Source organism: Ixodes scapularis, unplaced genomic scaffold, assembly GCF_016920785.2.
Source record: "Ixodes scapularis isolate PalLabHiFi unplaced genomic scaffold, ASM1692078v2 PGA_scaffold0__279_contigs__length_252992795, whole genome shotgun sequence".
In the NCBI taxonomy this organism is placed as follows: domain Eukaryota; kingdom Metazoa; phylum Arthropoda; class Arachnida; order Ixodida; family Ixodidae; genus Ixodes; species Ixodes scapularis.
Genome location: NW_024609835.1, coordinates 14,081,403 through 14,098,581, shown reverse-complemented (window position 1 = coordinate 14,098,581; position 17,179 = coordinate 14,081,403). Strand labels below are relative to the sequence as shown.

Sequence of the window (17,179 nt, the reverse complement as noted above, 5' to 3'; positions counted from 1 at the left end):
GTGCATGCCGCAGAATGGACGCTAAAGCCTGATTCGCACGCTGAGATTCTGCTCGCTATTTTCAGTCATGACGTCGCTCGGGCTACAAGAGCGTGAAAGGTAACTGAGATGTCAATGTCGATACTGAAAATCGCAAGCAGAATCGGGTTAAGTGAATCAGGCGTAACAAGTCGGGGATGGCCTATTTATTTCAACCAAGCTTTAAAATGAAAATTATTTTGAGTCCTGCACTTACTTCTCATTGCAATGACCGGACGTTTGGTCTACAGGCCGCTGTCGTTTGAACGAACAGGCGACCACAAGCAGAAACGTTTGAGCAGACGACAGTTCGAACGATCAGGCGGCCGTTCTAACTGATGACGCACCGAACGTAGTCCGCAGGTGGTCGGTACAAGTTTGCGGTTTTCCCGCGTTCATGTTGGAACAAAACAAATAAATCTGACGACCAGAAGTATCCGTGAATTCGACCGAAAGTGCTTCCCGCACAAGCAATCGTGGTCCGACGCCGTCTGGCTCTACTTTTTTATGGCCCTATCAACGTTCTCGGACGAACCCAGCAGGCAGAAAACACATGAAAACTGACCTTCAAACATTTCTCGACTTTTTTGGCACAGTCCTAGTCGCGGTGTTTTGATGAGAAGGTAGGTTTTTGTATGGTTGCTTCAAAAACGACGCAGGAATGCAAGTCTCGCACGGTGACTTCCGCCCACAGCCCTAGATTGGAAGTGCGCCCGACGCGCCAACCCGTGCTGTGACGTACCAGAGCTGAGTTCGTGTATACAACCTGAACGTTGTGGGAGCCACTGTTTCCCTCCCCCAAGAACGCGTAAGCCGTGGACGTTCGGGCCGGGGACGGGGCCATCTGGATTCGAGCCTTCTCGCTCCGTATGGTGTCGGGGAAAGTACACCACCATGTTGGCCTATGTTGGCCTACCCTCCCGCAGTCCTCCGCGCGTCTCCCCTTTTCGGGGGACGAGATCGAGCGGGACAGTCGGGTCTTCCCTCGTCCGAGTGAACGGCCGTCTGGTCGAGGAGGACTAGAGTGGACTCCAGGCGAAGGGTCGAGTCGCGGCGTACAAGCTCGTCCAACCGGCGATGACTCAACGCTAGCTTTTCCCCTGGCACTGACAGTCAGCGTCCCCTCCTCCGAGTGGACGTCCGTCTGCCGAGAGCTCTGGCCCAAACTTCTGCGACGAAGGGTGGCGGCGTAAACTCGGCCCACTCGGCCTACCGGCGATGACTCCGCTCGCAATAGCCCTTTGGCTCTCATGGCGAGCGCTCAGGGCACCCTGTTTCCATGGCCCGCTTGACCGCAGTGTCTTGTTGGGACCCCTGTTTCCCAATAAACGCTTTTGGATACTGGGATCATCGTTGTTGGCATGCCGTTGGCAAACCCGGGGCGGCGATCGCCATTGCTAGTAGCCGTCGGCCGCGCGGTGGGACGGCACCGGGTTCCCCTTTGAGCACCGGTCCCAAAACGTGACGGTACGTAATACTTTCACAACGCCTGTCTCAACGGGCGACTTGTCTGTCAGCTGTGGATGAGCAATTTAGCCAGTGCAGTACAACTGCTAACCTGGGGTCTTTATCGTGCACCACGCAGTAGTGATGCACCGACCGCACACCGGTACGATGCTCATCCAGATCGAAACGGGCAGGGGGGGGGACTGAACTGCGTGCTCGCACCTTTAAAGGCCTGTTCACACATCCAGCGGAGCGCTACAAGCATAGCGCTGGTTTAAGCGCCGACCTAGCGCTAGGCGCTTGCTGACGGCAGCGTTCACCAGCTTTGTATCGCACCGTCAAAACTGTTGCTCATGGCAGACGATAAGTGGCTCACGCCACGTGAGCAGCGCCACATCAGCGCTTCGCTGCATGTGAGAACCGGCCTTCACCGTTCATTCGGTCCAGCTGCTTCGAAATGACACCCTAGAAGCTCCGACGTCATACCTCAGCCATCGCCGTGTTTCCCCTTACAGGTTGCGTAAGTGTTTAATTTTTTGAGTGATCACACTAATAATGGTCATTCTGCCGGGTTGCTTTCTAATTACGTACATTAGAATTTAGTGGAGATAATTTTCTTTTCTTGAAAGCCCATTTTTTAAGATTAGATTAACCAAAGTGACATTAGCACGACATTAAACTCTGAACATCAGGTGGCGAAAATTCAGGGTGGCAAGAATCAAGGCTTCTTTTAGTCAATTAACACAAAATTCTTTGATTTAAGTTATATATATATTTTAATTACTCTAGCAAGAAATAATTGTTTCTTACTACCAGATGTATTTGTAGACATGCCGTATACATTGATGTATTCGTCTGGTCACTAAAAACAATGTGGAAGAAATAATTGTAACTTTAAGTTATGGTTTAATAGACAACTTTTCAGTGTTGCGATTCCTGCCATATTAGAAGTAAAACAGTCTGACCTCCTTAGATTATTTAAAAGCTTTATTTACTTTTTATTTCACATTTTAACTTAAAAGGCCCATGAAACGATTTCTGGGTTGGGATAAATCATTTTAGATTGGGATTTTACTAATAGCACATCGTTCAGTGGGCCAAAAAAAAAAAAAAGGTAGAAAGTCGAAAGCCTGACTTTCAGTGCGCAAATTTGAAAACACAGCGGACTATTTCGTACCTCCTCTCCTTCATAAGCTCTCTGCCTTTTCACTGTGATACATCCGCGGTCCCAAAAGCGCGTCATCGGGTCCAAGCTGACGTCACACGAAATCGGACCTCACTTATTCCCTTCACCCCTAAGCTGACATCGTGGTGGAAGCTACGCGCTTGCTGGACCAATCAGCCGCCTCCCTTTCATCACCTGGCCTCGGTGCTCTGCAGCCACATTTGCCACGCTCACGTGGCAAGTGTGGCTGGCCCAACGAGCACGTAGCTTTCACAGCACTGTCAGCTTCGGAATTAACGGGTTGGGGAAAGCAACTTTTGTCTGAATTTTGAGCGACGGGATAATCTTCTAGGGGGAGAATGGCTGTGTCCGGTTGCACGAACGAGGGTCCGAAAAAGAGGGGAGTCCTTCCTTTCCGTCTTCTTGGACCGTTTGGTACAAGGCGCGACTCGTGAGCTGAGGAGGAAAGCTAAACGGGAAAAAGTTGGAAAAGCGTTTCATGACCCCTTTAATAGTAATATAACTTTTTTTTTTCTAGTCGTATATTTTCTTTCTTTTGCGTTTTGACTTGGTTGTAATAGAAGGTTACGCAGCTGACGAACAGAGTTAAAGAAAGAAATCAAGCTCAGGGCTCCGACTTGATCAGGAGAGCTCTTTTTTTCCCCTGGCGTCTGGTTTTATATAAACCTTGATTGATGGTTCTTCGATTTAAATACAAAACAGATGACCATAAAAAACAGTAAATAGAAATATATTACCGTGATCCCTTTTGCAGAGGAGGTTTGATTTAAATCATAGCGAAACTAGTCTGATTATTTTAGTTTGATTGAGTTTTTATGGCGCGAGGGCTGCTAAGGCCAAAGAGAGCCAAAGAAGGAAACTACTGCATTGAGGGTAAGCGAGAAGAAAGGACTCTAGTGGTCAGGCTTAAAAGTAAAGGAATGAGACATGAATCGGATAATGTCACAAACAAAAATGGACATGAGTGAAAAGCTTTGAAGTTCACCGTCGATGTAGAAGACCAATAGCTTCTAAAAACTTAAAAACCTGCTTGTGAGTTACGAATGGTTCATCACCCAATAACAGCATTGGGTGCAAGGAAATGTGCTTTCTGTATAACTCTGCGAAGTGAGATCGGCGTTCCCGTTCATAGAAAGGGCACTCAATTAGAAAATGGATAACACTTAGAGGTTTGTCACACTGTTCACACAAAAGGGCATCCTCCCCATGGAGCAGGTAGCCATGAGTCAGATGAGTGTGGCCAATGCGCAAGCGACACAGTACTACTTCATAAAAGCGTTCCTGGTGCCGGGCGCTCGCCCATTCACCCAGGTCTGGCTTAACGAGATGCAGCTAGTTGTAGATCTCCTCATTCCACTCAGCTTGCCATTGCGCTCGTATGCGAGACTTTACAAAAGTGTGATAGTCCATGTAAGGGATCTTTTTAATATCTACCTCTCTGCTGACGCATGTGCGGGCAGCACGGTCGGCTGCCTCATTGCCTGGGATACCAACATGGCTGGGAATCCAACAAAAGACATTGGTGCAATGCTTTCTGCCTGCCACAATAATTTTCTTCTGAGCTTCAACAACAAGGGCGTTCCTTGTAGGCAGCAGTGAAGAGATGGCTCGCAAAGCACTAAGAGAGTCAGTGAAAACCACTGCCAGGGGTATCTTGTGACGGGCTATGTGTTCCGTAGCCAACAGGAGGCCATACAGCTCCGCTGTGAGAATGGTAGCAGCAGTATTTATCCGCCTTACAACTTCCACTGAAGAGCCAATGATAGAGCAACCAACAAAGGTCTCAGATTTTGTTCCATCTGTATAGAACTTTGTATAATCGTCATACAATTGAGCAAGTTCATGAAATTCTTGCAGAAGCACAGAACTTGGAGTGCTTTTCTTGTTATACTGTGCAAGAGACAGGTTGCAGTGTATGTCAGGGTGCTCCCAAGGTGCTATGATGCCAGGGAATTCGACTACCTGGGATGCCACATCTAGTCCGACAGACTCGGCCAAGGTCTTCAATCGCATACTGAATGGAGGGATCACGCTAGGTTTTGCGAGAAAGAGTCGTTCCGAGCGTGTTTCTTGAACAACGTCTCGAGTGGGGTGCTGGAGGACAGATCGGATGCGAAGAGAGTACATCATGCCCAAAGTGAACCTGCGTCTTTCGAGGCAACACTCATTAGCCTCTGCATACAAACTGGGCACAGGGGACGTACGAAAAGCACCCGTAGCCAAACGAAGCCCAAGGTGATGAATGGGATCCAACATCTTGAGCACAGATTGCCTGACAGACCCATAAACAAAGCAGCCATAGTCCAATCGGGAGCGCACCAAAGAGCGATAGATTCGCAGGAGGCTCAATCGATCCGAGCCCCAAGACCGGTGAGAGAGGACTTTAAGGATATTGAGAGACTTGTGAGCTTTCAGTTTCAGGCCTTTTACATGAGCATTAAAATTCAGTTTACTATCAAACGTAAGTCCTAAAAATGTGTGCTGAGGTTCGACACTAACATTACTATTGTAGATTGTTAGGGATGGTTCAAGAAGGATTCCACGTTTGCGGGTGAAGTAAACACATGCAGTCTTTTCAGGAGAGAACTTAAACCCATTACTGTCAGCCCACTCAGTAAGCTTGTTGATGCCTAGCTGAACCCTGCGTTCACAGACTGAAAATTTACAGGAGGAAACTGAAATTTTTAAATCATCGACGTAAAGTAAGTACTGAACCGACGCAGGGATTACAGAAGCAATGGAGTTCATTTTAACTATAAACAAGGTGACACTTAGTACTCCCCCCTGCGGCACTCCATTTTCCTGCAGAAATTCGCGGGAAAGTGTGTTTCCCAGCCGTACTCGAAAAGTGCGCCTGTCTAAATAGCTCTGAATTGCACGAAGCATGTGACCACGTAGTCCGAGGTCCAACAGGTCCCTCAAAATGCCAAAGCGCCAAGCCATGTCATATGCTTTCTCGAGATCAAAGAACACGGAGAGGCAGTGCGGCCCGTGTGCAAAGGCCTCACGCACAACAGTTTCGAGACGGACCAAGTGGTCGACTGTGGACCTTGATGAACGATAGCCGCACTGAAATTTGTCGAGCACCTTACCATGCTCGAGATAGTACATAAGTCTACGATTAATCATTCGCTCCAGTGTCTTACAGAGACAGCTGGTAAGAGCAATGGGCCTATAACTGGAAACACAAGAAGCATCCTTATTAACCTTCAAAAGTGGAAGGACATGTGCTACCTTCCAAGATGAAGGGAAATAGCCCTCCTGCCATATGCGGTTATAAAGATATAAAATGACATCGAGTGTAGAAGGATGAAGATGCTGTAGCATTGAATAATGTAAACCATCTGTTCCAGGAGCTGAGGGCTTTGTGTTATGAAGAACTGCGAGGAGCTCGTGCAAGCTGAATGTAGCATTATATTCCTCCTGTTCACCTCCTGAGATTTTCAAGGGATTGCTCTCGGCCTTCAGCTTGTGTCGAAGGAAAGTAAATGAATAATGATGTGAGCTGGATATATATTCAAAATGTTCTCCAAAAATATCAGCTTGTTTCTCGAGCGTGTCTGGGCATGTTCCATTCCTAAAAAGCAGGGGGATTTTAAATGCATGATAGGAACTATTGATCTTGTGTATTCGATCCCAGACCTCCTTAGGTGAGGTACTGCTATTTATAGTGGAAGCATAGCCTTGCCAACTTTCCCGTTTGGCTTTTCTTCGGATGTAGCGTGCACGGGCCTTCATTTTCCGAAAGGATATGAGGTTATCTCTAGTGGGGTATCGTCTCAGAATACCCCAAGCCCGATTTTGTTTCCTGCGTGCCTCTTCACATTCCGAATTCCACCAGGGCTTTGGTCTCCTAGGAAGAAATTGAGATGTCTGCGGGATGGACAGCTTGGCTGCTGTGATAATGCGCTCGGTTAAAAGATGAGTGAGTTCGTCAATGGTAAGACTTTCGAGACGAAAATATGCTAAAAGCGATGCCTGCTTGAAAAGGCCCCAATCAGCCTTGTCAAGCTTCCAACAAGGCGAGCGTGTATGAATTAAAAGAAGGGCTACGCTACAGGTTAAAAGAGTAGGAAAATGATCGCTCCCACGTGGATTGGAATCCACACTCCAGGAAAAATCTGGAAGTAAACTAGCAGAACCAATTGAAAGGTCGATGGAAGTTGATGACAAAGATGATGGACTAAAATAGGTTGGCTGGCCCGTATTAAAAAGACAAAGACTTCGTGTGGTTAATACTGACTCAACAATTTTTCCTCTGACATCCTGACGTGTGCTCCCCCATGAAGGGTTGTGACAATTAAAATCGCCCATCAAAAGGAAAGGCTCAGGAAGCTGGTCTAACAGCGAGTTAAAATCTGAACATTTCAAAGTAAAGGAGGGTGGCAGATATAAAGAGCATACTGTAAGAGCCTTATGGTGCAAGAACCGAACAGCCACTGCTTCAAGTGGTGTGGACAGTGGAACCTCTGTGCAGGGAACTTCTCTCGGGAGAACCACCGCAACTCCCCCAGAGGAACTGACAGAGCTCGGACGATCCCTCCGGAAAACCTAGTAACGTCTGAGGAAATTGGTATGGCTGGGACTCAAATGAGTCTCTTGCAAGCACAGCGCTCGTGGCTTGTGCACCTCCAGAAGGTGCTCTACATCATCCAGGTTTCTTAGAAGGCCACGACAGTTCCACTGTATAAGTACTGAAGCCATTTTAGGCACAAAAACTGGAGCGCATGGAAAAGTGAGTCAGTTTCCTCTCTTCGGAGGAGTTACGAGTTTTTTCGATTTTTGTTTCTTCGTAGTCTGCCACTCCATCTCATCCTGGTCAGAACCCGGAGTCGATGAGGGGGCAGACAAGGCAGCGCCAGTGTTGTCCTGAGCCCCGCAGGCAGACTTGCCTAATAGCCCGGGCAAGCCTAGGCATCATCCGAGTCTTCTCAAGGCACTTTAGTTTCCCCGGACACTCGTTGGAATTCTCAAGCCGTGCACCTCTTCTCCGCCACGCGAGTTCTCCTCCATCCTGCGGCCGCAAAGACTAATTGATACCCTGAGCAGAGCTTTAGACATGTTCCCTGACAGTGCCGATACCCCGAACAGCCGCCGTGCTTCGTCACCGCTTCCCTTTATGCACGTCGCCACCCTCCACTCGTTATTTCGAGCACCGATGCGCCGGGAGAGAGGGCAAGCGGTGGGGTGCCGAAAGAACGGGGGTTTCGCCGCAATCGCTCAATTTCACATTGACCTTCGCACATTTTCTTGCGGTTGCTATTACTACGAGACCCGGTCGCACACTCTCTGGCTCCCCCTCGCCTCCCCCTCCACGCCCCTAAAAGAAAATTCCTGCAATACAAACTGTTCTTTCCGTGAGTTAAAATTTGTTGATGGTCCTCCCGGTAGTATGGGAGGCAGGTTCCGCTCCGATGGTCTGGAGCGTGGTGGCACGAACGTCGCTGAGTGACGGGTCGACTCACTGCTTGTAGAGAACTATGTGCATTTATTTACACTCTAGTTACAAGTCCCAACTTGGGAGACCATCCTGCATGCCTCGTCTGAAGTCTCAACTCCCTGTCCCCAATTTCTCTCAATCAAATCCAAAGTCCGAATCCCTCGAAATTCTTTCCGCCCTCTTTTTGTAGGCCCGTAGGGGCCTCCTTTCCCCTAAGGAACCGACCAATCTCTTCAAATTCCACCACTCACACGTGGTACACTGTTCTCCAATGGTCGGCGAGCTGTCATCCTGGCGCTCCAACTGCCAAACCCAAATTCCTTGTGGAGTTGTTCTCTGCGATTTTCCCAGTCCGACTAGCGCCAACCGCTAAGTTATTGCATCGGGCAAGAGCGACAATTTTACACTAAGCGGCAAAACCCTCTATATACAGGCACATTCGGCTAAAAGCCACAAACATCTGCAAGAGCGGGGTGTCCCAGGGATCTGTCCGAGCAGACTGCCGAAATCCGAGATGTTTCTTAACGACCGCGGGGGAACCGCTCCCACCTCTCGGCCGCTCTGCCTACGCAAATGCTCCCTCCAAAACGCCGACACCCAGAAAGCAAGCTAAAAAACAATGCCGACGCAACTCTGGAAAGTTCAAACAAAAGAAAACACCTTAATTAATAAGCATGATTGCTATATGTTGTGTCTGATGACTCCATACCCACGAGTTTTCGTAAATCTGAAATACGAGCTTTGATGCTAACTTCAACCCGGAAAGCATGTGTATTACCGCGAATAATATGACATGAAAAAACCCTCAATGTTCCTTCGGTTTCCTTGCCAATTTGTAAAAAAAAACAAAAAACATTGGTTTAATATAGACTCGTAAAGCGAAGCAAATAGGCCTTTGAATTCATTGATAGTTTCAGAGATGGCGGAGCTCGTGGGGCGAACGGTATACGGGTAGTGAACGCCGAGATCGGCGGTTTGAGCTCATAATGTCCGGGGGTGTACATCGATATATAAATTCAGGAGTCAGCCTTGGCAGCGCGTTAAACCAACACCTTCTAGAAACTCAAGACCCTCTCACTTCCTGCGTGACGTCACGCACCCCGATCCACCGTCAGTTCCGTCGCCATAACTGTCATGCCCGGTTCTGCTGTGGGGTTGGACGCGGTATCTGCCACTGTGATCATTGTTCGTCCGTAACGAGAAATGCAACGGTGCTCCAACTTTCTCTTGTATATGTCCGTGAACTTTGTTCTTCAAAGCTCAAGTCTCGGCGCGATATCGGCGAAAAAAGAAGAACAGAAAGGTGAAACGAAGCGGTTACGCTGACTACGGCTAAGCCTCGTTACACCTCTCCGGTGGGTGTTTGGTTTGTTCGCGTGCGTTCCACAACGTTCTCCCCGAAAGAAGTGAACTAGGAAGGAGCAAGAAATATATCCGGTGTATGTGTGTGCGCGTGCGTGCGCGTGTGCTTTCGTTAACGTCTACATGCTTCGCGATCCGTGATCTGCATGTGCGAGAGCAGCGAGAGTCAACGCAGTTCTTTGGAGCTCAGGTTTCGAGGCATCATCTCCAAAAGGATATCATTACAAAGGTGGAGAGTTATATCCTTTGGGAACTTTTCTTTTTGTTACTTTTGAGATATATTAGTCCAGCCAAGTTTAGAATTCGGAAACTTGGCGAGCAATGGTTTGAAAATATGGGGAACACGAAAAATGCTTTGCTAGTTTCGGTACCGTTGGTGCTCTGTTATCGAAAGTGCTGAAGCCCGATTTATTTCTATGGTTGTACTGTAATATTGAAAGTTGGCTTGAGTCCAGGAAACGATTATAGATAAACGTTCGGTATAATGCTCAACGCTGCTAGTGTTCGCGTTGATCCTTCATGCGTAGGCGTTCCTGTTTTAATAGTAAAGCTGACGCAAAGCGGTCGGCGTAACGTGCATTGTTTTCTTTGTTTGGCGGTAAAGTGGTCCTATTCTGGGTATTCTATTGTATGTCTTCTGTTGATGTACTAATTGTGGAATGTCCTTTACGTGTCTTCGTTGGTTTTACCGGTCATATATTCCTATCTGAGCACCCAGTTGTATGTCTTACGGTGGTGTACCGGTTGTGGCATTTCCTTTAGGCATTTTCTCTTAACAAAAACAGCTGGTTTACAGTATACAACCTCAAACAGGTAATCTGACACCATAATTTAATTAATCTCATAGCGTTGAGGAAGCCTATTCAGTGTCAGAAAGCATTGTTGGGAAATGCACTTTTAATACGGATGCCGCTTAAATCTAAACTTACCGTTTTGAAGAGAAGCTAGGAATTGGTAGAACTCCAAAGAAGTGAAGGTTATGGTTGATATGTGGCAATATGTATGTAATCAAATTGCAGAGCTTTGCCATTTGTTCAAGATATTTTTGAACGAATTGGTACTTGTGCTTTCTTTCATTGGGTTATAAAATTATGCAAGGGAGCCATTGGCTGAGTCATTTTTATTTCTTCGAGTTGATAAGTAATGAAAGCACATGTACCAATTTGTATGTGTTCTTTTTGTGATAAATCAGAGCAATGTATGCTCTGAGCTTCTTAAGAATACTTCATTCTTGGGTTGTCGACTTGCATAACAGTGAACAATAAACATTTCTAACACATCGCAGCGTCTGTACATCAAACTAAAAAAGCTGTTTTCCTGTAGCCTTCGTCAGTGTCTGATTCGAAATTAATTATAGTGGTATTGAATGAATAAGGAAATCGCGTACTTGCGGATCCCGTTGCGTGTCCAAGTCGACGTTATCTCGACCATCGGCTCTCTTGGGCTCTCTGAGCCAAATCTTTTGGGAAGGAAAACGTACGAACCTTGGGCCCGTTCTTATAATTTCCTCGACAATTTGGGACACTACAGCAACCCATCGTGGTTCCGAAACGCAAACGAAACCCGGCACGCCAAACGGACCTCACGCGGGAAGAGATGCGGACGGCGTAGCAGCTCCCCAGCGCCGAGGCTAGATCGGCGTACGTGACTTCGGCGCCGTGTGAGAGGGAAGGTGAAGGGGCCTTAGTTTCTAGAGGGTGTTTGTTAAACACAAGTTTTGTATTTACGTATTATTATGTCGAATACGTTTCTGGGTTTCCCCCACTTCGGTCTACACCCGGATAATGTAAAGAAATGACGTAACGTGCGTTACACTATCTCCAATCACGTGATAACCGCTATGCTTGGCGGGTGACATGTGGCTTACAAAATCTCGCGGATTTTGGTGGCTCCGCGTGCAGAATGTTAATAAGCAATTTAGGTACAAAACTTTTCTCAGGCATGAACAAGACAGGCTACAATTTTTATACGAACCCTGCTGGACACAGTTAATCCAGACACATCACCGGAAATAGTTTTTCAATTCTATTTTGCTCGATTACATCAACTCTTTCTCAAAAAGTTAAATATACGGAGGAGCACTTCCCAGACAACCAGCAGTGGTGATTACTACTAGTATATTCACTTCTTCGTTAGAATGATAAACAGAAAGCGCGGTTCGCTTGTTTGTTCAAGCTGTCCTGTCTGCACACTGCCGAAAAATATTTCTAGAGGTAACTTTCGACGGCAGAATAATTTGAGCGGAGCATTTCGGAACTATACTCAAAAACTCGAAGAACCTAAATCTCTCAGCGAATCAGAGAAGCATTAGCTTTCAGTTCAACGTTTCCAAAAATTGCTTTACAAGGTTCTTTTTTTATTGTAATTTTTGCGTTTTGCTGGGAAAGCTGGACTATAAAAAGACATCATGAAATACAAGAAAAACGTATGTCACCTTGTATGTCATATTGCCTCTCTTTGTAACATAGCAGTTGCAAAGTTGCCATAGCTACTCCATGGACAAATATTTTCAAGTTTTTGCCGCTGCTCCTATCGATCACAGTAGTCAGCTGCCTAATAACACTGTCGCACTGTCTGATAAGATGCTGAATTTGTAAAATATTTTCCGGGAATCTCTTTCTGGGCCTTGTGCCCTCTTGCACACTCTCTATTAGTGTAGAGCCAAGATATAGACCATTTAATGGGAATAAACTTGACATTACGGTATAAATAGCCGGGCATTCGCTCAGCTCTTTGTTTCGAAAACAAAGCACATAGATAAGACTTGATGCTGACCTCATTTTCCTCGAACGCTATTGGTTAAATCTAACATCAGCTCGTCTTGGCTCTTCTCAGTTTATGACTCTGACGTCAGGTCTAAAGTTCGGCTTCTTTGCCACAAGTATATGCAATAAAATAACAGGCAGTATAGTGCCTAGTGCAAACATAAACAAGACTCCTCCTCTCGTATGGCGCTGGTACAGCGGAGAGCGGAGAGGTAACAGGATACACCGGAATCCATTCGGTGCTAGCGTTTACCATGGCTTGGCGGAGGCATTCCTCAGCTCTCAACGAAAACTAACAAAAAGCGGACGCGCCGAACCTTAACACAGGGTATATGCGTGCATGCGGCTATGTTCGGGAGTGTATTAACGGCCCGTGGTTCTTTAGATCTAGCCTACTTCCAAACATAGACAGCCGAATGAGAGGGAAAAACGTGAGAGACGATTGCGTCAGAAAACATAAAAATATGACTGAAATAATGACGCGCAACGGATACTTTAATTATCGAGTATTCAGAGAGCTTCTGAAAAAATGTCTAAAAACAAAATTTCAACACTAAACACACACACACACACATAAAAAGACTTGTATTTGCCAGTTTTTTCAGCCCCGTGTATGTGGAGTGGCTCTTATCAGACACGGTTGTAATCGATAAAGCACGACACATGGAACACGGAGCTTATCGCCAGCATAGCTAAAGCGGTGCCGAGCAGTTGTCCTTGACATTCATTGGCTGTCGACCGACTCCGCGAGTCAAGAACATATCGCGGCACCATCAGGAAAAAAAAAAGATAAAAATATCGATTTCCAGTTGCATTTTGCTTTCATCCGCTCACTTTTGTTACTTACAAGATCAGTCATATGCACTCGGATTTTTTTTTATTATTACTCCATTTAATTACTGAAAGTGAGATGTTCGTAACACTAGACGGTTCAATCATTTTTGAGGAGAACGTTAAATTAAATGGAGAGAAAAAGAAAAAGTATGTTTGCTTCCGACAACAAAAGGGCCGGCAAATTTCCTTTCTAAATGCGAGCTGAGTCAAAAATGCTAAAACTTCTACTTCGAGATAGTCTCTTCTAGCAATTTTAATTTTCTCAAGTTTTACTATTTCCTCCTCTCGGACGGGCTGTCTAATTTTCTACACTAGAGTTGCTGAAGTTTGAGAGCAACCTTCGACTCAGAAAAGAAACGAGAGTTCCACTAATTAATGCTTGTCGTGCGAGATGCGAAACAAAAGAGGCTCAGTGAACCAAAACAAAAATATGGCATCCTGCCTTTGTTTTTTTTTTTTTTTTTGTTTCATTTAGGGTGGAAACGTTTCTTTACCCTCCCTAGGATACGATCAAATGATTTATGTTTCGACTTCGAATACACCGTGTCGCTCGTGTAAGCTGCAAGAACCCAGCACCAACAACGTAAGACGCAGAAACGTGAAAGGAGCCTTAAAACCGGATTTAGCCCCAGCGATAAAAAAATAAGAAAAGAAAAAAGAAAGTGAATATCGAAAGTAGCAGGACCGAGCAGCAGCCAGGTGCAAGTGGGGAAGCACGCCGCCGGTCGAAGCTATAAAGAGATGCCGAAGAGCAACGTTGTTACTCGCGGTTCTTCCCGTCCGGCTTAGCGTATCCGAGGGGTCAGCAAAACAAATACACTCCAGGGTGGATCAGTAATGCACTTAGGGCGGGCTGGCGGACAGGGGCGAGCAAACCCCTTTTCAAGGGCATATTTGGCGTGCCCGGCAAACAAGGGCAGCGTGTTCTGGCCGTGTGTTACGTCGGTGCAGCCGGTAGGCGAGGAGTTGCTGGTTTCTGCGTCTACTAAGTTGAACTCCGGAAAAGAACGTCTGGGATGCGTATGCCACGTGGGATTTCCCTTGCTGCTACCCGTCTCGGGGAATGACACAGCAGACCGGTCCAACAGCACGTAAACATTTGATGACCGCTATCGCCTGCGACGGCCCTTTATCACCGGCGGAGCGCCGCTCGCGCGGCCAGTTGCCCTTGGACCCCTCGTGGTGAAGATGACCACACATGATTGTCGGAGAGGCAACCTGGGCCAAATGCTTGATATCTCCAGGTTGCCCACAAGGCAAGGACAGTCGATTCAATGGATATCGTATCGCAAAAGATGGCCGCATTATTAAGAGGATTAACGAGCGTCAAGTCGAACCAATTACCGGGCTTGTCCTTTAGTTAGATTCACATTTATGCGTTTGGTACTCAGTGAAGCTGAACTGAGGGAAATCACAAACAGTAACTCGCGTTTCTTTTCCTTCTTTTTTTTTCCACGATAGTAATTACATAAAAATAGTCAGAGTGCAGGCGAGCTGGTGTAAGTTGAGCATGATTGTAAACCTGAGACTGGAGCAGAAAAGAGAACACAACAGAAGGTAGAAAAAGGGGCCTCCTCTTTTCTACCTTCTGTTGAGTTCTCTTTTCTGCCCCAGTCTCAGGTTCAAAATCAAGTTCAGTAATTACATTTTTTCCATGGCCCGAGTCGTCCGAGTAGGATCTCCAGAGTGCTTGAAAATTCAGGCAATTAGCTGTTGATGATAATAAAAACAATGAAATGACAGTGATGATGGTTTGTGTACTATATGGACTTGTAACGAGTAAGCGATACTTAGTTACTTATTTCGATAACTGTCCGGGAAAATGACGTACGCTGAGACCAGCTTCACAAGCATTTCTCCAAAATTGGCTTCTCGAAAAAATTCAGAAACGACGGGGAGAGCCTGAACCGTTCTATGACTTGCCGCCAAATTTGCCGTACCGCCTCGAGGATTCGACATTTCAATGATAATATGATGAAGTGGAGGAATTTCTTCCTGTTTTCTGGGATCGCCTACTGCAATCTAAAGGAATAGATTGGACGTACCAGATATGAACTATAATTACGAAACCTGTACGCAATGAATAATGCATGAAACTATACACACAGACATCATAAGAACTTACACAAGGAGAGACTCCACAAGATCGAGCAGGGGAAGTGCCAACCAGTGGCGTAGCCAGGAATATTTTTCGGGGGGAGGGGGGGGGGGGGGGGGGGGCAGATGTTCCACAAGCCCCCCTCCCTGGCTACACTCCTGGTGCCAACTTTACTACGTTGTCTGAAAGCAGTGCGCTTTTTTTTTTCCCCCCTTGTCGGAAAAGTTTGCTAACGGCCGAAAACGGCTGAAATGTCATGCCCTGTCGCGCCTGTATCGGCACGCTACAAAGAGCGCTTTCCCGCGCCGGGTTGGGTGGAATTCGAAGCGCCAACCGCCGATAGAGAGAGTGAACTCGGGTTCGAGTTCGGGCACTCACCGCGGTCCGAAGCCGTGTTCCCGGAAGAGGCGTGCGGAGCACGCGGTCGTCCGCATGTCGCTGCCGTCGGTGCTGGCGCCGCCGAACGAGAGCGTGGGTATCCTTCGGCGGCGGGGGAGCGGCGTTCTCCCTTCCGCCGCAGCTGAGCTCCGCCGAGCGACTGTGCCGACGGCGAGAGCGAGGGAGGCGGCGGTCGACGCGTTCGGGAACGCCCATAGAGTTATTATAATGTACGCTAGAGGTTCAAGTGGCGCTAGTGTGCTGCTGCAAATTGAAGCAGACAGCAACCAGTTTGAAATTGACTTCCGGTAATGCATTTCTATGGGGAAAAGCGAGTACATTTTCTCGCTGCGCGCGATTATAAGAGCAAATATCACGAATATTTCGTACGTACTGGCACATTGGAACATTTCTCAGTCACTCAGACGAAATAATTGGTCAGTTACGGCGTTTTTATTTGAAATTCGTAGCATGAAAAACGGTGCTAAAACCGCTTCGTACATGTATTTATGTGCACTGTCGGACACTGTTAGCGCGAACACGGCATCGGCGCTTTCCACGATGGGGGATATACGTGTCAAACGAACGAAGGACATGTGGAAAACCAAGAGAGACGGCAAAAACTACGCAGTAACACTGGATAAGTAACTCCTAGTGCATGCAGGCAATCAAAATAAATTGAAAGCCACGTAATATAGTCTGATCTGCAATAAATAAGTACTGTTTTATTCTTTCTGCTCATGAATATGTGCTAAGATGCATGTTCTCGGTTCAAATCATCAACCGCACGCTCCAAATCTTTGCAAATAGGGAGAAGTCAGAGAACAGGTGCCCGATAAGAACTGCCCGACATAGGAAATATTAAAAAGGCGCACCTTTCGCAGTCCACGTACTTTATTTCTTACATTCAAATGTTTTTTAAACGATTCTAAAGATGCGCGACGGAGTCATTTTCATAGAATGACAGAACGGGCATATTAGCAATATATATAGGGTTCCGCGTTTTCGGTTTTTATTTGTTCAAAATTCGGCGTACTTTTTTCGGTGTTTATTTTAAAATTTGATTTTCGGTTTTTTTCGGTGTATATTCATTCTCAAAACCTTTTACCGGTTTTTTTCGGTGAACATGAAAGAAACACCATCGGACACGGGATCAGATGATCACTCAAAGAATAACGGCAGATATATATGCGTGGTCTTCGCTACAACTTCCGCCAGGACACACCTCAAAATCGCGGAATTCGCGGGCATAATCTTCAGCACGCTTCTTTTTCCATCCCATTCTGACGGCGTGACCGTCTGAGGTGATGACCGTACAGAAACCAGTGAAATGGCAAAACAAAATCTATTGTATTTATGTTTTTAACCACAGGGAAGTTTGAGAGAGAGTGACAAGAAGGTATCAATGGCTTTTCTCGATGTCTTCTGAAGTGCACGACACCCGAACTTTTTTTAAGAACAGGGACTTGACAAACTAAGCCCGATCACAGAAAGGACACAGATGTCCCGCGAAATCCAATCTAAGACCCCTTCTGTTGCATGTTGAACCTTGGAAGAGGGCAACTACGAAGACGTCGCACAATGTTGAACCTTGCAAAGCTCTCTCTCCCCTCCCCTCTCCCCCACCCACCTCGACGCGGCCCTAAGAAACT

General features: G+C 46.6%; 1 protein-coding gene across 1 annotated transcript in view; it reads right to left on the bottom strand.

The window, feature by feature from the left end:
* Window positions 1–15,601, bottom strand: part of LOC120846903 (connectin-like) — a 105,572-nt gene extending 89,971 nt beyond the window's left edge. The window contains exon 1 of the mRNA XM_040218812.3: window positions 15,528–15,601. Coding sequence (XP_040074746.1) covers window positions 15,528–15,583 — 56 coding nt within the window. The 5' untranslated portion in view covers window positions 15,584–15,601. The remainder of the gene's footprint in view (window positions 1–15,527) is intronic.
* Between the last annotated feature and the right edge of the window lie 1,578 nt (window positions 15,602–17,179).